Genomic DNA, 18,548 nt, shown 5'->3' with positions numbered 1-18,548 from the left:
TTACCATCTTTACTTACAAAATTAAAAAAAAGAAGAAAAAAAAGTGAAATACTAAAAAAAAGAAAATGGTAAAGTATCTGTATTTATTTATTCAAATAATTTCAGAACTACATCTTTGATACTATGTTGACATTGGATTTAATAAATAATGAGATATATCACTGACTGCACCATTGATCCATCTTAAGGAATATTAAGAAAGAATATCTGATTTAGGGTTTAGGGATATTATACTCTCACTTTGAAGCCTAAAAGCAGTCACCCGTTCACACACAGAATCTGTAACACTGCCGACTTCATTTAACTGTTTACGTAATAGAGATGAGAAATGTTCAACTGTTGAAAAATTAAAGTACAGTTATCTTGACTACAGTGATCCATTATGTAGCCAGCACCATTGAGTGACTCATATGTGTCATGTTTGGATGGTTAAATGGATACGCGTGGATGGCTGGCCTGGCTGGCTGGCTGGATGGCTGGCTGGCTGGATGGCTGGATGGCTGGCTGGCTGGCTGGCTGGATGGATGGATGGTGATAACATGATGATGGCAGGACAGATAACTATCAAACAGAGTCAGAATGTCAGATGTGTGACTGCTATTAGAGATGGCAGGTGCTGTCAAAAGTCTTTCAGACATGTCCACTAAAATAATTCACTTCAACTTTTAGGCCTAAATTTGAAACAGACAAGTTTGTATTTTGATAGATAAATAAGTTTAGTTGTGTAGTAAGTCCCGAGAAGGCTGCGCCTGCGCCTTCTTTATTGGTATTGTAAACAACAATTCACCATGTGAAATGCACTGGGTAGAAGCCTTGGTGATTTGTATTCCTACATGTCCTCTTTACATGTCCTCCAGGATGGCGTTACCATCTGTAGAAAATTAGCAGCGTGTGCATTATTTTGTGTTCACAGTACCACTGTAATATTCATATGAGCACAAGGTAACGCAGCTACAGTAGAAGCTGGAGTACGTGTGAACTCATGCAGGGAATCCACACGGATACGCAGAGACATGTCCGGAAGACAACATCACAGCGAAAGACTACAAATGCTTTGGATTGCGCTCCATACAAATGTAGTGAGCGGCAGTCCATGGTGGCTTGTTTAGTTTCTGCTGCGCAGTTCAGACATCCTGCCTCACTTCCCCCCCTATTTGGCTTCGACCGGAGCTGCCTGGTCACAAAGTATTGTGCAGTTTAATGGCTGTAGGCACATGTGTGGATTCAGAGGCAAAAAGCAAAGCTGTTTTGTATTTCACCATAGATAGAGTGGAAGGTGTTTTCCACAATGGAATTTAGTTTAGACCTCACCGCCCCTTTTTACTGATGCCTCCAGGCCAGACAGTGATTTTTTTTTTCACCACTTTCTGCACCTTTTCTCAGTGCACACCAACAGAAAGCACAGTGTTCTAGTTCCCCCTAACTGATAGAATATGTGCTCTGTTGCGTGCACTAAAGGACCAGAGCCCCATGACAACAGTCTAATCTGCCCTCCTTTGCCCCATCCCTCCACATTATCAGCACAGTACAGTTTGTTCTTAATATGGAAATCCAGCCACGTCCACAACTGAGGCTTCGCCACATTTTCACTGTGCCTACTTGACTATGTGTAAGTTGCTTGTTTCTCTGCAGGAAAATATTTTTTTTTTAATCTATTAGAAGCACACCAGGAGCCGATACCTGGGACTGGAATTGGGCTTGATTCCAACATTATTGATAGATTAGTATGGGTCTTAGTAAAGCCTGATTTACTTTATTTTTTCGATGTTCTCCAGCCATCTAAAATCTCCCACCGGAGCAAAATCAAAACACTGGACCATATCTTTAAGCACTGTAAAATGTCAGTGCGTGTCAATGCTCTATTTCATTAACTTTTGTTAGCGTTTCTTTGGTGCTCCTTTTGAACTTAATTTGAATATTAGTATTTACTTTATTCATGTCTTCTCAGATCTTTCCCTCTGTGTCAGATCTAGACTACATAATGAAAAACAATTTAGAACAGTGGTTCTCAACAAGTGGGTTGTGATCCAAAAGTGGGTCGTAAGGCCATCATGAGTTGGCCTCACGGCTGTGGATGTGTGCGCTAAAAATATTAAGGGGGAAAAAAAGGTCAAACTTTTATTTTGAAGGATACAGAACCTTTGCTGCTGTGCTTTTATTTTGAGGGGCACACATTTCCCGTGACGCGGCAAAGTAGCTGTTCGACGCCACCATTGTCATGACTGTAACAACCAAAACTAGCGTCGTTGTCACATCAGTAGTTCTCTCGTCCAAACGTTTGTAAACAAATGTATTATGTAGAAAAATATGTACACACATATTGTTAAAAAAAAAAAAAAATCATTGTAGGTACGTCTGTGCAAATATGAAATATTACAGTGCACAACATTATCGGTACTTTTGGATCTACAAGTTCCTTTGTCTTTCAACCAGTGAGGTAAAAGTTTTACTTTGTCCGACTGTCAACACATTGTGCAGTGTTCTCCTCCACTCCTCACTGCTGCAGTGTGAAAAGTCAGGAGTCACCAAAGAACGTCTGGAGGTGGCTTGACCCAGAACTGCACCCAAAATTTATGGTGTACAGTAGATGAGCAGGAAAGGTCAGAGTCTTTTGGAGTGCTCCTGCGCTCTTACTCTTACAACCTGGCACATCCCAGGCACAAAAGGCCAGATGATATTTACTAGCATCTTTTTTTTTTTTTTACAGTAGAAATACTGACAGGAACTTTGGGGGCAGAAAGAGGGAAATGACATGAACCGCAGCAAAGGTGATGCACCTTTAACGTTGGACTGTTGAAGCCCCTATTTAATAGCAACTTTTCCATATTCATTACACAGGTGTATTATCTAATATGAAGAGGTTTTATGAGGAGGAAACAGCCTTGTTTTCATGGATATAGTCCAACAAAACTGAATGATAATCACTGATCCAAATGGAGAAAACATCCAGTTGGCTTTTTATGCTAGAAAGTAATATTTTGACTCCTTAAAAAAAAAAAAAAAAAAAAAAAACTTAATTTTTAATGTTACTTTGCTAAAATTCAACAACTTTGATAGAATATTCCACTTATAGTAGATGGGTAGTTTGCCCCTAGAGTGGTACAGTGAAGTTTTGAGGGAAATACTGAGTGAAGAGAACATTGGGGAAAAAGCAGTGGATGTTTTTAAGTGAAAATACTCATCAAAATTGATCTTCACTGGGGCATAGTGGCAACAAATTTGAATCTTTAAATTAAACTTTAGACTTTAATAGATGGGAATGAAAGAATGATTTGATATGTTTTGATGAAAGACTAAGAAATGTGAATGTCAGTTTGTAGTGCGAGCTGTCAGACCACCTCCAGTTTTAAAGTGCTTTGGTCTATTTAGCAACAGGCTACAATTAATGCACTAGAATGCTTCTCAAACCACAGATAATGATGATAATCTTGCAACACATTAGTACAGGGCAAATATTAGTAAAATAAACAAAACTAGTATGCAAATTGCGCAGTGTATTAAAAAAATACTTAACAGTTTGATAATTGAAAAGGATTGAAAATGCTCATCACATTTCTTGAGCTTCATTTCCAAGAAACACACAAACAATAATAAAACACTTTCTTCCTCACACCATACTGTACTTTTAATAGAGTATCTTTAGTTGAATATTTGAATTACAAATTGATCTGAGAATAGTTTTAAGCGAGGTCTAAGCCAATAATATGTATCAGTGATCATGAAAATTATGTAAATTACTGACAATTTCTGACAGGCTTTGTGTTTTTTTTTGTTTTCATACTGTTCTTCACCTTCACTTTCCGTCTCCTTACCTTCCATCTCCCCCGCTCCTTCTTTTCTTTCCCTCTGACCACCCTTCACTTCCATTCTCAGGCTTTGTCTTCTTTTTTTTTTTTTTTTCTGTTTTGACTCGCTCCTGCCCTTCATCTCCTCTCATGAGAAGCTGCTGCCTGGTCTCAAAGGGAGCACTAGAAAGGATCCATCAACCAGACTGGTATTCTCAGGAGAATGCATTCAGCGTGTTGCTCTGTTCTGCTCTGCTCACTATTATATCTATCCCACCCCTGATAGCCTTTACTGTAAATCACAGGGCCTGTTTTCAAATGTTCTGCAAAGCTGTATGCAGCTGTAATTCTATGCCTTGTTGGACACCAACCACCATACAACTCACACATTTCCCCAAGCAATTTACAATATATATGCTCTTAGTATGCAGCAGATATTTATACGGGTTATGTTTATTTGACTGTATACCATTATATGCCTTGGTCTATACAGAGATGGACTGACAGAATATTTCTGTATAGTATTTTTGTAGTGGAGGATGAATGGGTCACAAAAAAAAAAGCCTACGGCAGATTTAAAGGATTCAGAATTAAACAGTCAGACGTATCTTGAGGGTTTCTGAACGGCAGCTGGAAACAGCGGTATGCCTCCACGCTGGACCAAAACAAAGCCTCATTCATCCCCAAATAACAACATCTGGGCATGCTTAACAGCATGGATAAATAAACAAGCCCTATGGACACTAAATCCCCCGCACTCAATCACTCTCACTCCCTCTCCACCCGTTTCCCCTTGCCATTCTGAAGGCTGAATGCTGTTGGTGTGGGACTGGCACATCAGCACTGATAGTGTGCATCCAATTAATTAGCCAAACGTTATCTCATTAGTAATAGCCTGAAGACAAAAACAAGAATACTCCCCAATACTTGCAAACCACCACTCGTCAAAAATGAGGATGATTCTCTCCTCCTCTGTAACCTCTGTGATCTGTTGATGCCGAGTAGGAGGACGGAAACAGAAGCATGTAAATGCTGTTTGGTCAAAGTGTCCATCGTTAAACAGCTATTCCTTGTGGCTCACTTATATTCCACAGCTTCTTGCAGAATTAAACAGACTAGCCTCCAGCACATCCTAATGACACCGCATCAGGAGGCAATCTAATGGTTTCTTTGTCTTTAAGGTATCTGTCTTTGTGGACATCTGGAACATTTGCACAGTGCTGTAAGCAAAAGTCAGCACCATCTGACACAGTTCTGAATCCCTTGCATTCCTGAACACCTGTGCCTCAATGTTATTTAAAGCACTCAGGGGCTCTGCACCAAACACCAGCCACCGGCTATTTGCTTTTGTGTGTGTGTGTGTGTGTGTGTGTGTGTGTGTGTGTGTGTGTGTGTGTGTGTGTGTGTGTGTGTTGTGTTTGTGTGTGCAGGGAAGAAGTTGACTTCGCCAACATAGTAACCATTAGCAACGAGCTATGCACAGACGAAGAAGCACAAAATAATGTGGAAGCCATTTAGTGTAGTAGAACATGTTCTTAGAAGTAATTATTTATTTGTTTATTTATTTTTTTTTATTTTTTTATCCATGAGGAAGAGCTGTTCCTTTGCAGTAATTACCTAAATATGCATGCTGATGCTGTTACACTGAAGATATTGATTCTTAATGATGATTGAAGGCAGACATAAATAAAATAAGGTTCCACAAGGGCATCAAATACTGCCGTTTTGTCACAGCCCACTAGCATCTCCAGGTGCCTTAGATTCAGGTAGCAAAAACCATGGAGGTGTGTTCAGGAAAAGATCGGTTTAAATGCGACCTGATTGCAAAGGTTAGGTTTAAGCACCAACACTAATTGGCTGATGTTGGGAGAAAAATCATGGTTTGGGTTAAAGTAAGTCATTTTACGTAAGTAACATTATGTATGTATACATGGCAAGGACAATACGCTCATCTCCCGATTTGATACTATCACAATACTCAGCTGACAATTTGATTGCTATTTTTAAGTACTGCCACTTTAACTAGTATTTCTATTAGGTATTACAATTTATTACACTTTTTGTTATCTTTTTTTTTTTAACACTAAAACATGGGAAAAAAGTTCAGTCTTGAAGAGTTTATCTTGGGTCATACTTCCAAAAACAATGCATATCACGTCAGTCAGTCGTTTGTGAGTTTTATTTCTGTAGCATCATTGACATAAACCTGTTGGTTCCGTCTTAAAGCCATGCCAACAAAAAAAATCTGTCATTAGGAATGCCCCTTATTAGGTCAGTATAGGCTGTAGGCCAACGTAGTTACATTAATGAAATCTATAATACCATCCAATAAAGTACCGTTATAATAAAGTTAAGTCAAATACTGTTGTAATGAATCAAAGCAAAACCACCAAACCAAAAAGGTCAGTAAACTGTGTTCACAGATATATACAATATCTTAAGGCTGAAGTACAATAAAACCACTGGCCTGCCACAACGTCAGGTGTATTTGGCCTAAAATCACTCCACAAGTCACAAAACAATGTATATTTATATTTCACTGGGCCAGATGGGATGTATTTCAGGTTTACAAGTTTTGTTTGTGGAGCAAGAGCACAATGGAGTACGTGCCCAACGGGCTCTTATCTACAGTCGTAGGGTCATGGTGTGTTGGTGCTTATCATCTGTCCACAGCTCTTCAAGGTTTCAGCGGGAATAGGCTGGAGAAAGCCCGGAGGATGTCAAGTGACATCCACTTGACATCCTCCGGGCTTTTTCCAAATCGCACGGGTTTCAGCATAGACAGATTCTTGATTACGCTCTTTGCATGTGGAGCTTTGCTACCGTGCACAGAACTGCGAATGATGACAGTGTATAATCGATATATGAAACTAAGCATCAAAGACAATAAGCTTAATCACCAGCCTATTGACGATGGTGATACATGACAGAAGATGTCCTTCTGATTACGGCGTGGGAAGTCAAAACGAAACGAGGCAAACAAGCTTATTCTTGGGCACAAGATAATCAGAAGAAGGTAGTTTATAATTAGTCGTGGTGGTCAGTGTCTATCAATTTCATCGGAATGTCATATTAACAGGAAAGATGAGCACGAAGAACAATGCTGGGGGAAAAAAAACTATCAAATTAAGGATTTATCTGTGTGTATTGATATGGATATGAATACACCGGACAAGAACAGGTCAATCCACAAGAGGATTAAGCAATTGACAAACTGCAAAAAAGTAAATGAAAAGAACACAATGGCTAATAAGGAGTTTAGGTAGATTGTAAACTGTGCTATAAAAATAGAAATCTGTACTCATTCTGATGCAATGTCAGAAAGTCTGTTCCAGAGGGATGAGGCCTAATCGGAGAAGCTTCTTCCACTTATAGTGTCCTTTCAATTAAAGGAACTAACACATTTCTGCACACTTCAGACAAAAGACTCCAACTGAATCTCTCCAGCGTGTTTTATAGGGAGCCAGATTAAAAAAAAAATATTAAAAAAAAGAGATCAAGTAATGTGTGGTGTTTTGGTTTTGTTTGAAATTTTTGGTCTGCTGAGTCTGAGTTTTGATTACGCCGGATATTTTTAAGCGTGGAGTTGGGCTTCGGGAGAAGGATGTACCACGGTACTTTGTTATGAAGGGAACAAAAGAATTGCTTTTTTCTCTCTCTCTCTCTCTCTCTCTCTCTCTCTCTCAGCTGTTAAAGGACAGCAAATATCCTGAAGGTGCTCAAGTTTAAATATGTTGTTTTATTGTTAGCAGTGCAGCTATGAAACATTTTAAAGAAAACAAATGCTGACCTGAATTAAAAAATGTTTGTATTACATTTTTTTTTTAATATCGCTTAAACGTTTTATGTCATAACTATAGTTTGCAAGGTTTGGCCAAGTTTACATTTGCACTAATACCACTTAGGAGGATGTAGGGTGGACATTTCCATCATTCAGCTTTCATATTTAGCTTTTTACTGTACTTTATTTCGGGATGAATCATGATTTTTACATACTCATTAAATAAATTTAAAAAAATCCAACAGTCATATATTTATTGTTTCTACTGGTGCCCAGTACCACCAAAAGAGCAGCAATGCACCTAAAAGCTGTTTGCAAACTGCCCCTCAACAACATAAGGGGAAGATCACGTAGTACTCACGTAGTAGGCTCGAGTCAAATAAGAGTTGCGTAGTTCCCAGCTATATTGAATAGTGTGTTTGCTTGAAATGACGATCCCTAATTTAATCTCCTGTGCTCTTTTGCTATCCCTGCTTGGGAATTACTGGCCAATATTATAGCAGTGCTGTACATATAGATTTTGTAACCTATCAGCTCTGTACCTCAAGTGGTCTTTCAATCAGGTTTTGTCGCTGCATTTTCTCAAACAGCGGGTATGCAGAGATTAGCAGGGAAAATGGCTGATTCAAATTATCCTCTACTGCCCACCGGGGCCACTGATTGTACCAATCTACATGCAAATGGTCATGTTTATTACACCAGGGGAATAGCAAAGCACAAAGTGTCCTTGATTAATGACTGGCTCTGATTTAGTATACAAAAGGAAAAGAAATACAGACATTACAGTCATCTAATTCTGCTCTAATCCAAACACAAACTGCTAATGCTACACAGCTATATAATTTACTCAGTTTTACAAATCTGTGCTCTTTTATTATTTTTGTATTATTATTTTCGAGCATCCTGTGATTAAATAGCTGGAAGAAATGCCTTCAATGACAACACTATTATCATGCCTTCATTATACTAATTTGTCTAACATAAAAAAATAAAAAATGAAAATGCCACGGCAGGTCTGTAACTAGTTCTGCTCTACATCGTATAAAGTACATGTGCGTCGTTCTTTTCCTTTCCACCATCTCTCTCTGTTAACAGCTCCCCGGATATCTACTCACTCGTCTAAAATCTCATTTGAGGAATTCATCTTGCCGTCTCCCGGGTACTATGTATTATCGCTCTCTGTGGTTCCTCATGCAACTATGATAATATGTGTCTTGGTTAGACTCCTCACATGCCAATTATGGGCGCCTGTTATTGTGATGGACTCTACATTCATGCAGAAGAGTGACTGACTCCCTCTTCAGAATTTCACCTCGTTTCACATCATATATCAGAATGTGCTTTCAAATCCAAAACCCAGTTTTCAGACAGGAAAGCTTAGTGGAGTACAGGAACATGTTCATGTATAAATGTATAATATAAAATAAAATATAATTGTTTGTTTCCTCCTCCTAAAGACAGTTTTATTTTTGCTAATGCAAAAAGGCTTATGATCCAAGTGTTGACACCAAGAAACAATCTAAATATGTAAATATGAATTGCTATGTTGTGTTGCATAAGTAGTAGACTACAATTTCTTAAAAATGTCATACATATCAAACTGCATTAATTTTAGGCTGTCCAGGTTGTATATGGAGGGGGGTGCCCACAATGAAAGAAACAATTGTACAACATAATGTAATTTAATCTATCAGACCTGTAATTAATTGCCAAAATTTAAGCCTTGTATTGTTTGTGTCATCATCAGAGATCCATTTACTGTACTCAATTCAATACTTTGAGACGGTTTATAGTTTTGTATTACAAAAGAGTCAACAAATCACTACATTTCTTTACCAAACAAAACTTTGTAACTTTGTTACAAAAAAAAAAGAATGCTGGTCATAAACTTTAAAAATCACATTGAAATCAGTTTGGTTTTGAATTAATTATTCACCAGCAGTCTAATCAAATGCATTATTGCAGTAAACCAGTTGCAGTTTTGTAAGTATTCAATTATCATATTGGTCCCAAATTCAGTGATCGTAGACATGCTATAAAAATGTCTGACTGCGACAGTTCCAGCGTTTTCCAATATTAACTTTTACAGTAAATAATATACTTATACTAAAAAATGTTGATGTCTTCATTTGAATATCATTTCAAATTGAAATTTGTAGAATTACTTACAAATACAATCACTTTAATACGTAGCAACTTAACTACAGTATTAAGTTTATTAGAGAGAATGAATTTAAACCAGCAGATGATTTCTCCAGCACTTTCTGTTCCTGTAATAAGTTACCTTTTTGTAAAAAAAAAAGACTCAAATCGAAATGAATGAGGAGAAAAACAGGTCCATGCAGCAGTCAAAGAGAAACCCTTTGAAATATTACAGATCCTACCCACCAGCCAATTAGCTGCTTGTGAAGCGAAGGAACAAATTAGGACAAATAGTTATCATTTTCTCTTTGGGACAAAAAAAAAAACAGCTGAATTCATTACCAATTGAAGCTTGATATACAAACACAAACAGAACTTCTTAAAAATAAAACAGACTCAAAGGAGAAAAATTCTTCAAATGTTAGAATTACATTACATTTCATGCATTATGCATATTTTTCTATCAAATGAGCTTTAAATAAATACCACCTGAAACACGTTTTAATGTCTGAATGGTGATGCATGTTCATCAGAGTAGTATCCAGATGGTAGCAGTGAGTTGGAGAGGAAGGATGATTTGTGGTGGTGCAAATTGACCTTCAACATTGAACACTCCGCTTTTTGGTTTTGGTGAAGGGAGTTCAGCTTCTTTCCAGTGTAGAACCGTTTTTTATTGAAGACAGTAGCATGATTTAAACCGAGGAAATAATGAGCTTGTACCGTGGCCCATTTGTTCTGAAGCAGCTTCACTACTGATATTAGGTTGGTCAAAAACATTGATTTCCAAACAGTGTCTGAAAACATATTGATATCAACGCGGCTTTCATTCTAACAATAACCACTTGCAGAAAATGTGTGTCAAACAATGATCATTTATTTAAATGAATGAACAGAAGAATTGGGATGCTTAATTACTGGACGAATATTGGGCATGATCACGACAGTGTTGTGTCATCTCTTACTTGAGAATTGTGTATTTAAAGAACATTTTTAGGCCGTGTAAATGTATCTGTGGACTCAACAGTGCACGAAGAGAACTCAATCATACCCACTCATCCTATTCAAGATCTATAGCCCCCATTCTTCCAACTCCCAAATGCTCAGCTCATTCATGTTTCAGACACGTTGCCAGTTGGTCTCCAGCAGTGTTTCTGAAACTCTCACAACTTGGACCTGATGTGTACTAGAGAGCTATAGTGAGCGCGGGGAAGCAGATGCTACCTTTTCAAAAAGTTGATTTACATTTTTTGGTTGGCTCTTGATTGAGATAAAGTAGATGAAGGGGCATGAAAAGTCCCTGAACCTAGAAACAGCGTTGTTAGCTTAGTTTTAAATTGACTGAAGCTACTTTCATTTTATCGTTGTGTCCAAGAAATTACATTTATTGTCTACTAATTTTTCCTTTCAAAATTTTGCTAGAAACATTATTCATTTCTATGTTTACTGGTAACATTTTTGTAGTCAATTCAGTGCTACATTTTTGTGCCACAGAATAGCTTTCGAAGGATGGTGGGCGTACACCATCCAATCTGACCACTATTTTGACACCAGACAAATGGTTTGAACAGTGAATCCTCCATGTGGTTACTTTTAAGCAGCCATGGTACTTTAAGTAAAGTTAGGGAAAGTTTGAAGCTTTGGCTGCATAACACATCCTGTGTTGTGCTTCAAGTCTACCATATGTTTTTCACCATCGAAGCAAAAACTATGATCTTTGCATTGAGTGCCAAAACATAGAATAGAATAGAATAGAATAGAATAGAATAGAATAGAATAGAATAGAATAGAATAGAATAGAATGAAACTAGTGATGTCTGAAGTACAGAATGTAGTGGTGGATGCCATTTGAGTAATTCATACTATATCTGCAATGACGGAGTTTTGATTGTATCATTGTAGGAGTGTGTTCGTCCCTCCGTCCTATTTCCATCACCGGGGCATCTCAGGAACGCCTTCAGGGGAGATGTGATCACATTTGGCATAAACATTCACTTGGGCTCAAGTATAGCCAAAGTGACCTCAAAAAACATGTGTATGATAATTCAACGCTATTATTCAACACCATAAATGTTGACTGTGACCATATTTCACATTTGGGTGGATAATGAATTAGTGACAATAATCTTGGGTGTCCACCTTGAAACTGTGGTGATTGTATAGATATTCTGTGCTGTCAGCTCAATCAGAATTGACTTTATTGGCCAAACATATGAAGTACAAGGACTCCTTCAAAGTCTTCAATACATACTGTATAATTTTATGAGTCTGCACAGACATGGTTGTAAAGTGTAACTTGACTGGTTGGCAGAGAAGTACCACCAAAGGGGGTAATTGACAGTGGTATGGCAGTCTGTAAGAATAAATTCATGTTGATTTTACAACAACAACCTGAGGGTTTCAGTTCAATACGAGGTTGTTGTTTTTTAAATGACTGCAACAATTAGGTAACAATAGGTATTACTGTTGATCTCAACATATTTTGACATGTTGTTTTCTTTTCTCGTTCTGTTTTTAGATGGCCCGCTGGGACCTCGTGGTCTAGTGGAGGCTACAGAGATGTGTACACAGGAGTGCCTTGTCCTGGGACATTCAGACAACTGTTGGATGCCCCCAACGTTGGGAACATACCAGCAGCCCAAGTCACCGGTGTCCAGCTTTGGGTCTCAGAGGGAGTGGGGTCCCAAGGACAAACTCCTCAATGGACATACTCTGACCAGAACCTGGAAAAACGAGAGCGGGCGGTCAGAGCACTTTGTTGACAGGAAGCAGTTTGGGAGCGGAGAGGGACACTTCAACAGCAGTGGCATGGCTGATATTCCATTGGTGAGTCTGAAGTCTTGCCAGCCAGCCTCTTGCCCAGACAGCCCAAAGGACCAGCAGCTATAAGAGGGACTTTGCTTCTGTACTGTGACATGTCCTTACATCTGGACATAGTGGACAGGCGGAGTGTGTCACCTGAGCTCCTCTCCCGTTTTCTTGTTTTCTTTCTTGTTTCATCTCTTCCCACTTCAGTTGATGCTTTTGCAGTGTGATCGCCACATGTACTATGTAGGCCACAAAATAGTGCTTTTGCTGTGTTCTCTACAATTGAACTTTACTATGGCTGTAGGGGAATTTGTTTTATTTTTTGGTGATTCTCGATGGATTCCTTCAACGTTCAGTAACATTTTCTGTTCACTTCATGTGTGAACTGGACAAGTGGAGGAAGGACATGCATAAAATGGAGAATATGAAAACAAATTTCAAGAAAAAAAACAAAAAAAAAAACCTACCATGGCTGACCAATATATACAAATATTTGTGGTGTGGTTGTTATTGAGTTGTTCAGGACTATATTAATCGACACAATCAAAGAAAATGGAATTACATTTCAGAAAGTGTTGTTCTGATAACACTGTTTGTGGACACTTGTTTATTCTGTCATTGTCTGTGTGTTTGTAAATAAGACTTATTAACCACTTTCATGTATCTGTAATATCCACAGTAAATAGAACAGTTCTTGGCTGTTGTCATCATAATGGCTTGTCATCAGGATTTGGGATGTCAACTGGACAAAGATCTAGATTATGGCATAATGTACAACAAGCAAACATTTACCTTGATTCTTTGAAAACCCTACGGTTGATTTTGAAGCAAATTTCCATCCAATATTATAGTCAGTGTTGTCCATATTTCATAATATTTTTTTCTCAAAGTACTGCAAAACCACAGGCAAACCTTTTTTAAAAAAAAAACAAAAAAAAACACATTTTGTATGAAGGATGTCAGTGCTCAATATGTGCATTATAAAAATGAAAAGCTCTGAAAGCTCTCCTCTATAAACTGATTTTGGAAGTGTTCAGTACAATTAAATAGCAATATATTTGTAAATGGCTAAATGTTTTATCTAACGTTGATCTTATTATTACTGTAAAGATTTTATTCAAATTGTGATTTAACTGAGTGCAATCCCTCAGTAGTACCTGCAATTTGTTGACATGTATATACAGTATGTATATTATATATATTGTTTCCACACAGACTATTATTTTCCATACATAAGAAAACACAGGTTAAGACAACACTTTAATCACTGTGCCTTCATGATGTTTCTTCAAACACTGAATTGTAATTATTTAAATGACGAAAACATGTTGGCTACAAAGAATATCCTGTCCGATAATTAAATGCCTTATGCATTGAAGGTTTGCCAAATTTAAAGACATGATCACGCCGATGTTAAAGTACAAAATCAAGTCGTTGATGTTGAGGAAAAACACAAAAGGCATGTGCAGACAATGGGTCACCCATGAAAGATCATCTGTCATTCCACTGTCTGAAAAGGTTTGTTTTATTCCACAGCATGGAAGGCAAATTACACAATGGAATAGCATGCTAAACGATATAGCTTTTAAAATTAACTTGATCATTTTTGTGTCATTTTCTTTTTGTTGGAATAGAGTTGATTTGTGCATTAAGGAGACATTTGGTTTGGAAAGCACTTTCATATTTATGTCACAATATAAAGAAGTTAAGTGGGATGGAGTGATTTGCTTATCGCAGTTTGTTTGTCAGTTGTGAGGGTGTTTGACAACACAGATACTGAAACAGTTAATCCTTGTTACTACTCTACAGGTATACAGCTACTGCAATAAATGTTTTAATTATGTGTATGCTTAATTTTTGTACAGGAGGATTGCCTCCGGAGATCTGTGTATGTTTTGTGTAGATGTAAGTCCACATGAGCAAATCATTTTGTAGAAAATCATGAATTAAGGAAGTCATTTATGTGGAGAACAGTTCAGTCATGAGGTACAATTGAGGTTTTTTTTTTTTTTAAATGTTCTCAGTAATTTTCGTTCTGCTAAAACAGCCAGATCATTCCCATTATCTGATAGCATTAACATAATTTACCTTGGAAATAAACACGACAATTATATGTGAATGAAAAAGACAGTGTTAAAACATGCTCTATGAGAGTGTGTCCTTTTGGGTAATAATTCCTCTGGCCTTTGCTCCGTTTTGCATCTTGTGTCCTCACGGAAAGCATAACGCTCCCTAAAAAAACATAACTCTCAGGTTCCCTGTGGCACATAAGCCCTCCACTACAGTAACAAATCCTGAGAGAGGCAGTTTTAGGGTGGAAAATTTTAGAGACGTCGCCAAGGAAATGACGAGAGTTGGACAATCCAAAGAAAACCCAATTTATAGGTCAATTTTCTTTCAGAAGTTATTGTACAGGGTTTGAGCTTTAGTTTGATGAATTAGTTCTATGTTGTCTAATGAGTGGAAAAAATGTGAACAAACAAACTGAAGGGAACTTGGAAAAACAAGTTCAGTCAACCCATGATGTTGACTTCAATTAACAACTAGTTTAGTTACCGTGACAAACATTACAGACAGGTTTGTCTGAAGGTGTGGAGCCCAGATATCAGGACCTCGAAGGTGAGCTGCAGCTCCTCTGGTTGGGGCACTGCAGGTACACTGATTGAGGAGAGGCTGCGGTACCCAGCGGGAAGAGTTTCAAAATAACTCTCATTGTAGATAAGAAGAACAAAGGGTAGTCAGACTTACTTTCTCTTCCTTAAAGCCCCCAACTGTGCCCGAAATCACTCATCATGAGCCTATTCACTACGTCCTACGTAATAGGTTTCCAGGATTTGATAGTGAGCAGTAAATGAAGAATTCAAACACTTTTGAATCATGATTTTTTTTTTTTGATGAGATGAAGAGAAGTCAAATTTAGGTATGGGTCATTTATAGTCTGACACCTCAACACCCAGTTAATCTGTTTTCTCCACAACTGCATGGTGGTGGTTTGATGAAAATTGTTTGATAGTGACCCACCGACAACCAACTGGAATCACATAAATCAAATGTTGCCACATCCTGATTGATGTGTTCATTCAGAAATCCCTTCAGTCATATTGGGAAGTCAATTCAGAAATAAGGTTCACAAAACCTCTATCTTAATTCTAATTTATGGCTGTTTTTGTATTTGTTCTGGTACTTCCATGCCTGGTGAGGCCATCCCCATATGTACCAAAGTGCACTTCCCACAGCAAAGTGAATATATCATCACATGATTTTATCTGAAAAGTTCTCCAAAGTTATCTGCATCATTTTGCACAAATGTTTGGATAACACTGCAGTGTTGTTCTCATCAAGTCAGAGACAATCAGGCACACATTTGCATGCTACCGCTTGCCAATAATGAAGGGCCAGACACCCAGTATAACTGGTGAAGTAATTATATTTTCTTTATTCTTTTAGGTTTCTCTTTCTCACTGTAACCTCATTTGATATATTTATTAGCTGTCGCCCAATGGACCTGCTTAAATTCTTACTTGCCGTACTCGCTATCGACTTGTGCAAGAATAGTTTCCAAGAAGCTTCAAAGCTAATTGCCTTGGAAGTGTGAGGGGAAGTAAATTAGTGTCACGCCACAACCAAGAAAAAGGTTCCCAATCGCATTGGCTTTTCATACGGCTTTGAGAATATTTTTCAGACAGGGAGGCCCCTGTGCACAAACGGAACAGAGTGAATGTTCAGCGGGGAATCATTCACAGAGACGGCATGCACATCAGACCGAAGGAGAGAACTCTCCAAAGAAGATACGGTAGACAGAAACAGCACCATCTACATATTTTGAAGGCCACATTTGAAGATAATAAGAGCACAAATTAGTGGTAGTCTGCTCCAGCACTTCAGTTTCAATTCATCTAATGAATGTGGGAAAATTCAGTCTGGATCTCAACCAGTCGAGAAGACCTTGTGGCCCTGTGCCTAAACATTTTGAGTCAGGAGAGATTCATATTTGGCTCACTGGAAGAGGAACTCAATGGGAGGCCAAGATCTAAAACCGGTTCCAGCGGAGCTTTAAAAGGACCAAGACTCTCTGAAGATCACAGTTAAATAAAGGTAAGAGTTGAGCAGCCCTGAAGCTGTGTAACCCAAGCTGTCTTCTTTGACCAAATAGTTCTCCACTTCACTCACGCAGTAGGTGTCTGCGCTCCAGTACTGTACTGTGCGTGACCTTCAGTTAGGAGGGTGTTTTGAAGTCACCCGCAATGATTTCAAGGGACTTAAGCACAGCTTATTGTGCAGCATATAATCTAAATATAAGTTAAAGAACAGCTTTAACTATTTAAGTCGGTTAAATTTCAAGCCAAACCCCAAAATTTGTCTGATATTAATAACACCGTCATTTTACATGTAGCGTCTTAGACAGCCATGTTTAGTACTAACCTTGCTCCCCCCACCTGCTGCTCACAGATTCAGTTTTTTTCTGCGCTTATAGTTTTGGGTGAAATTGTGTCATAATTATTATATGAATTTTGGAGTTTCATGGCGAGTGAACATTTGTGCAACGTTTGAAGGAATTGCCTCAAAATGTTCTCGAGATACGGCGTTCACAACAACAGGGCCGAAGGACGGCCAACCTGCAAACATAACGCCTCCAGCTATAGCTATCGCCAATGCGGAGGCATGAAAACATAAAGGCTGTAAAATGCAGATATCTGTAAGGAACTTGGCATTTTTAGCTGTTTCATAATGTCCAAAAAAAGCACACAAATGGTTTGTTGTGGCCTTTAACATGAGCCGAATGGACAGTAGCGTGGAGAGCAGTTCATAAATGGAAAAAAGAAAGCTGGAGTAATATTCTTTATATGTGGGCATGTTTTCTTGTAAAGACCTGACAGCACAACCTTTAGAGATGTCTGATTGCCTCCCAAAAGCTGAGGCCGCTGCATCTTGTCCAAAACTCTAACCTTAACCGATCATTTAAATAAACAGCAGCCCAATATATTAATTTTATATACAGAGAAAAAGAGGTGGCTGACCAAATGAAACATGAAGGTCAGTGGAGAAGATGATGAGAGAACATGAACTGTCATGCAATAGCCACCGCAATAACTATGACAGATTAAGAGTCTGTCAGGAGAAATTGTACCTTGGCCAGCTCCTCTTACTCTGACCTTATACAGCAAATCTGAATCATTTGAGTTATTACTTTCCCAGAGGTCATTGGTGAAATACTGGAGGTCAAAGCTGAATACTGAGGGCTTCTTAAGAAAAAAGCTTTGACGCCCACTGCTTGTGTCAGAAAAGAACGTAAGCAAGAATACTAAGGCCAGTAGCAGCTCTGTGAGGCCGAGCTGGAACGCACTGATGGTCAAAACGAAGCTTTCTGAAAACGCTTTACTGTTTCAAAGCATTCTGGGCACAGAGATATGATGATTAGAAAAATAATTCAGAGACCAACTGAATAGGATTCCTATTTCGTTGTTTTGCACTTGTCATAATTTATACGTTCCTGGAATGTGTGTTCATTTGCAGGCTTTAATTATGTCGTGTTGTGTGTTCTTTAATGTAATTTTGGTCTGACTGAACGAGAGAGAGAGAAGGGCTGGAAGCAGAAAACCAGCCAGGTGGATGCGAGACATGCAGAATTGGACCTCCCATTTTTACTTTGCCCTTTTTCCATTTGAATTACATTTATCTCAGGACCAATGCCCCTTACTTTCAGTTCATTTTTAAGTACTTTCACTATTGAACCTGATATATTTACCTATCTTATGACACTAATAACCTTCTAAATGTATAATTGACGGACAGATGGGGACCTGTGCTACCTCAGCGATGTCAGACTCCCAAAACTAAGGTGGGGCAAGTGGTTATGTATATAGCCTTGTTTTAAACTTTTTAACGAAATATTGTTTTTTTTATTAATTATTTCTCATCATCAGAGAGCACATGTACCTGAAATAGATTTTTGTTTTTAAAAATATGTGATTACATCATCAGTTTACTTATGGGTGGTAAGGCTTCGGCATCTTCTTTTTTTTTTTTTTTTTTTT

The 18,548-nt window shown here is 38.2% G+C and overlaps 1 protein-coding gene across 8 annotated transcripts in view; it reads left to right on the top strand.

Annotated features, from left to right (window-relative positions):
• LOC138213414 (protocadherin-9) overlaps nucleotides 1–14,356 on the top strand; it is a 198,231-nt gene extending 183,875 nt beyond the window's left edge. For 7 of the 8 annotated variants that reach the window (XM_069174488.1, XM_069174486.1, XM_069174483.1 and 4 more), the window contains one exon: nucleotides 12,224–14,356. In XM_069174488.1, coding sequence (XP_069030589.1) covers nucleotides 12,224–12,594 — 371 coding nt within the window. In that variant the 3' untranslated portion in view covers nucleotides 12,595–14,356. The remainder of the gene's footprint in view (nucleotides 1–12,223) is intronic. The other variant, XM_069174490.1, reaches the window with a different exon arrangement.
• Nucleotides 14,357–18,548: the final 4,192 nt, after the last annotated feature.

Source organism: Embiotoca jacksoni, unplaced genomic scaffold (genome assembly GCF_022577435.1).
Source record: "Embiotoca jacksoni isolate LCO1_2020_lvr unplaced genomic scaffold, fEmbJac1.0.p SCAF_6, whole genome shotgun sequence".
In the NCBI taxonomy this organism is placed as follows: Eukaryota; Metazoa; Chordata; class Actinopteri; family Embiotocidae; genus Embiotoca; species Embiotoca jacksoni.
Note: the sequence above shows the minus strand (reverse complement) of the source record. Positions and strands in the feature narration are given on the sequence as shown.